Source organism: Engraulis encrasicolus, chromosome 14 (assembly GCF_034702125.1).
Source record: "Engraulis encrasicolus isolate BLACKSEA-1 chromosome 14, IST_EnEncr_1.0, whole genome shotgun sequence".
Taxonomy (NCBI): domain Eukaryota; kingdom Metazoa; phylum Chordata; class Actinopteri; order Clupeiformes; family Engraulidae; genus Engraulis; species Engraulis encrasicolus.
Genome location: NC_085870.1, coordinates 35346427 through 35348926, shown reverse-complemented (window position 1 = coordinate 35348926; position 2500 = coordinate 35346427). Strand labels below are relative to the sequence as shown.

The following is a 2500-nucleotide window of genomic DNA, read 5'->3' as shown; positions in this document are numbered from 1 at the left end:
TGTGTGTGTGTGTGTGTGTGTGTGTGTGTGTGCATTGGTGTGTGTGTGCGTGTGTGCGTGTGCATTACTTGCTTGATTGTGTGCATTAGTGTGTGTGTGTTCATTGGTGCATGTGTGTGCATTACATGCGTGCTTGTGTGTGAGTGTGTTCATGTGTGTGTGTGTTCATGCGTGTGTGCGTGCGTGCGTTTGTGCGTGCGTGTGTGTGTAGGTGCTGTACTGGGGCCTGCGGGATCTGAAGCGGGTGAACCTGTTTGAAGTGGAGAAGCCTCAGGTGCGCATCGAGTGTGCGGGACAGATGATTGAGTCGGAGGAGATGGAGAGCTACAAACAAAACCCCAACTTCTCCGAGATGGTCAAGCACTTTGATGTGGTGAGAGAGAGAGAGAGAGAAAGAGAGAGAATCTATTTTTCTGCACCATTTTCCTCCACAGCATTTGCAACGACTGCCTAAGGGGGTTTATTTCTGAGGATAAATTGAAAGATTATTATTTTTACCCCGCACATAATCGTCTAGAGCAGTGTTTCCCAACCTTTTTTGTCTTGTGTACCCCCAAGCCTTTTCGTTGTGCCATGAGTACCCCCTAAGTCAAGTTCTATATCGCTTTCTCCATCCCAATGTAACTAAGCTCCATATATTTGTTAAAATGTATTTTTCTCAAGTACCCCCTGCAGTGTGCTCGCGTACCCCTAGTGGTACACGTACCCCTGGTTGGGAAACACTGGTCTAGAGGACACCATTTCACGAAGTGTAACAGTCTTGTAATGTTTTTGTCTTGTTGTAATTGCTGGATTTTCTTGAGGCGACCAGACTTCACCAAAGTTCTTTGATTAGCTGTGGGTTTTAAAACACAGTTCATCAAGTGCTCTCATAAATATTTATATATGCTCATCAGGGGATAAAAAATGGTCTGTCATGATTCAACATTTTTTCCCTGTTCTTTTGTTTGTGTCTTCACTTGACTAGTCTTGTTCTCTGGGGAGCTCTTTGGCACACATGCCTTGTGGTGATACGCCTCTAGTGCTCCCTCAGAGGCCCAGTCGCTCATTATTAAGTACATCAGTAATTGCTGTAAGGAAGTCAACTGAAAGCAAGTGAAAGCCCAACTGGGAAACTCCAACTCAACTAATAGATACATTGTGTAACTCCATGTTTTTTAAACGTTCTCCATTCCTAGTCTTGGGATGTCTGTTGGGATGTCAGCTTGCTTTGTCAAACGTGCTTTGCTTCATCTTGAGTAACCATTGTGGTTATTGAACATGTAGTATCTGCATTTTTTAATATATATAGTACATCTCATAATAACACATTTTTTAGCATTTCTCCATTCCAACTCTTCAAGTCAACTCCCTACATCTTGACTAGTCATGGTCAGGGATGTCCATGTTCAGGGGGGTAAAGTGTGACTGAGTCACCAGGGCCCCATACATATGGGGGGCCCACACACAGTCCGATTTACGAAAATATATGGCTGGGAGCGGGTCCATTGGAGATAATTGTACATAGGGCCCAAATTGTGCTGCTACGCCCCTGGTCATGGTTATTGAACATGTAATGAATACATTCTTAATAGATACATCTTGTAACTGCTGATGTTTTTTAGTTTTTTTAAAGCGTTCTCCTCTCCTAGCGTTTTATGTCCTCTCCCACACCCCACTGCGTCTTCAAGCTCCCCATGTCCTTGTCTTGGCCATAAATCACTGCATTTATCACAGCAGTTTTTCAGTAATTGTCCTTCCTCTGATCTCTGGCCTCCTGTGCTGTTTGTAATTATGCCTACATGCCCCTTATTGATCGGCCTAGTGGCGTGGTGTGGTGTGGCGTGCCGTGCTATTTCCCTGTCCTTGCATGCCTGGCCAGGGCCGCTGGCAGCTTTGGAGCCGGGCCCAGGACAACATCATCTGATAGAGACCTCCTTCAATACATACAATGTTATTGGGACCCAATTATGGGCCCTACAGTATCTCTCTCTCTGCGCCCAGAACAGTTGACCCGTTTGCACCCGCTCCCCTCACCCCAAATGGCTTCCCTGTGCCTGGCTATTGACTTCTGTGTTTTTCACCCGCCTCAATGCTTATCTGGATTCTCTCATCAGACAGAGATCGAGAAAGATGACTTTGAACCTCATGCTCCAAACAACAAAACTGATATTTATTATTCCAAAAGCTAATTTTGCACCTCGTCCAAAAAAGCACGTACAGTATGTAGCCTGTGTGAATATGTGATATAACCCGTATCCAGGCAGAGTACATTAAATTCCTTATGTTATGAAGTTGGGAATGACAATTTGGGCATTGTTACAGAACAGATCTGGGTCTGCAGTGCACATAGCACAGAGAAGTATACAGTACAACTTATTGTGTACTGTAAACGGAGCTATGTTTGTGTGTGTGTGTGTGTGTGTGTGTGTGGTGTGTGTGTGTGTGTGTGTGTGTGTGTGTGTGTGTGTGTGTGTGTGTGTGTGTGTGTGTGTGTGTGTGTGTGTGTGTGTGTGTGTGT

General features: G+C 44.9%; 1 protein-coding gene across 1 annotated transcript in view; it reads left to right on the top strand.

Annotated features, from left to right (window-relative positions):
- The window catches only part of fer1l4 (fer-1 like family member 4), a 69980-nt gene that overhangs the window by 40276 nt on the left and 27204 nt on the right, over positions 1–2500 (top strand). The window contains exon 29 of the mRNA XM_063215559.1: positions 212–373. Coding sequence (XP_063071629.1) covers positions 212–373 — 162 coding nt within the window. The remainder of the gene's footprint in view (positions 1–211; positions 374–2500) is intronic.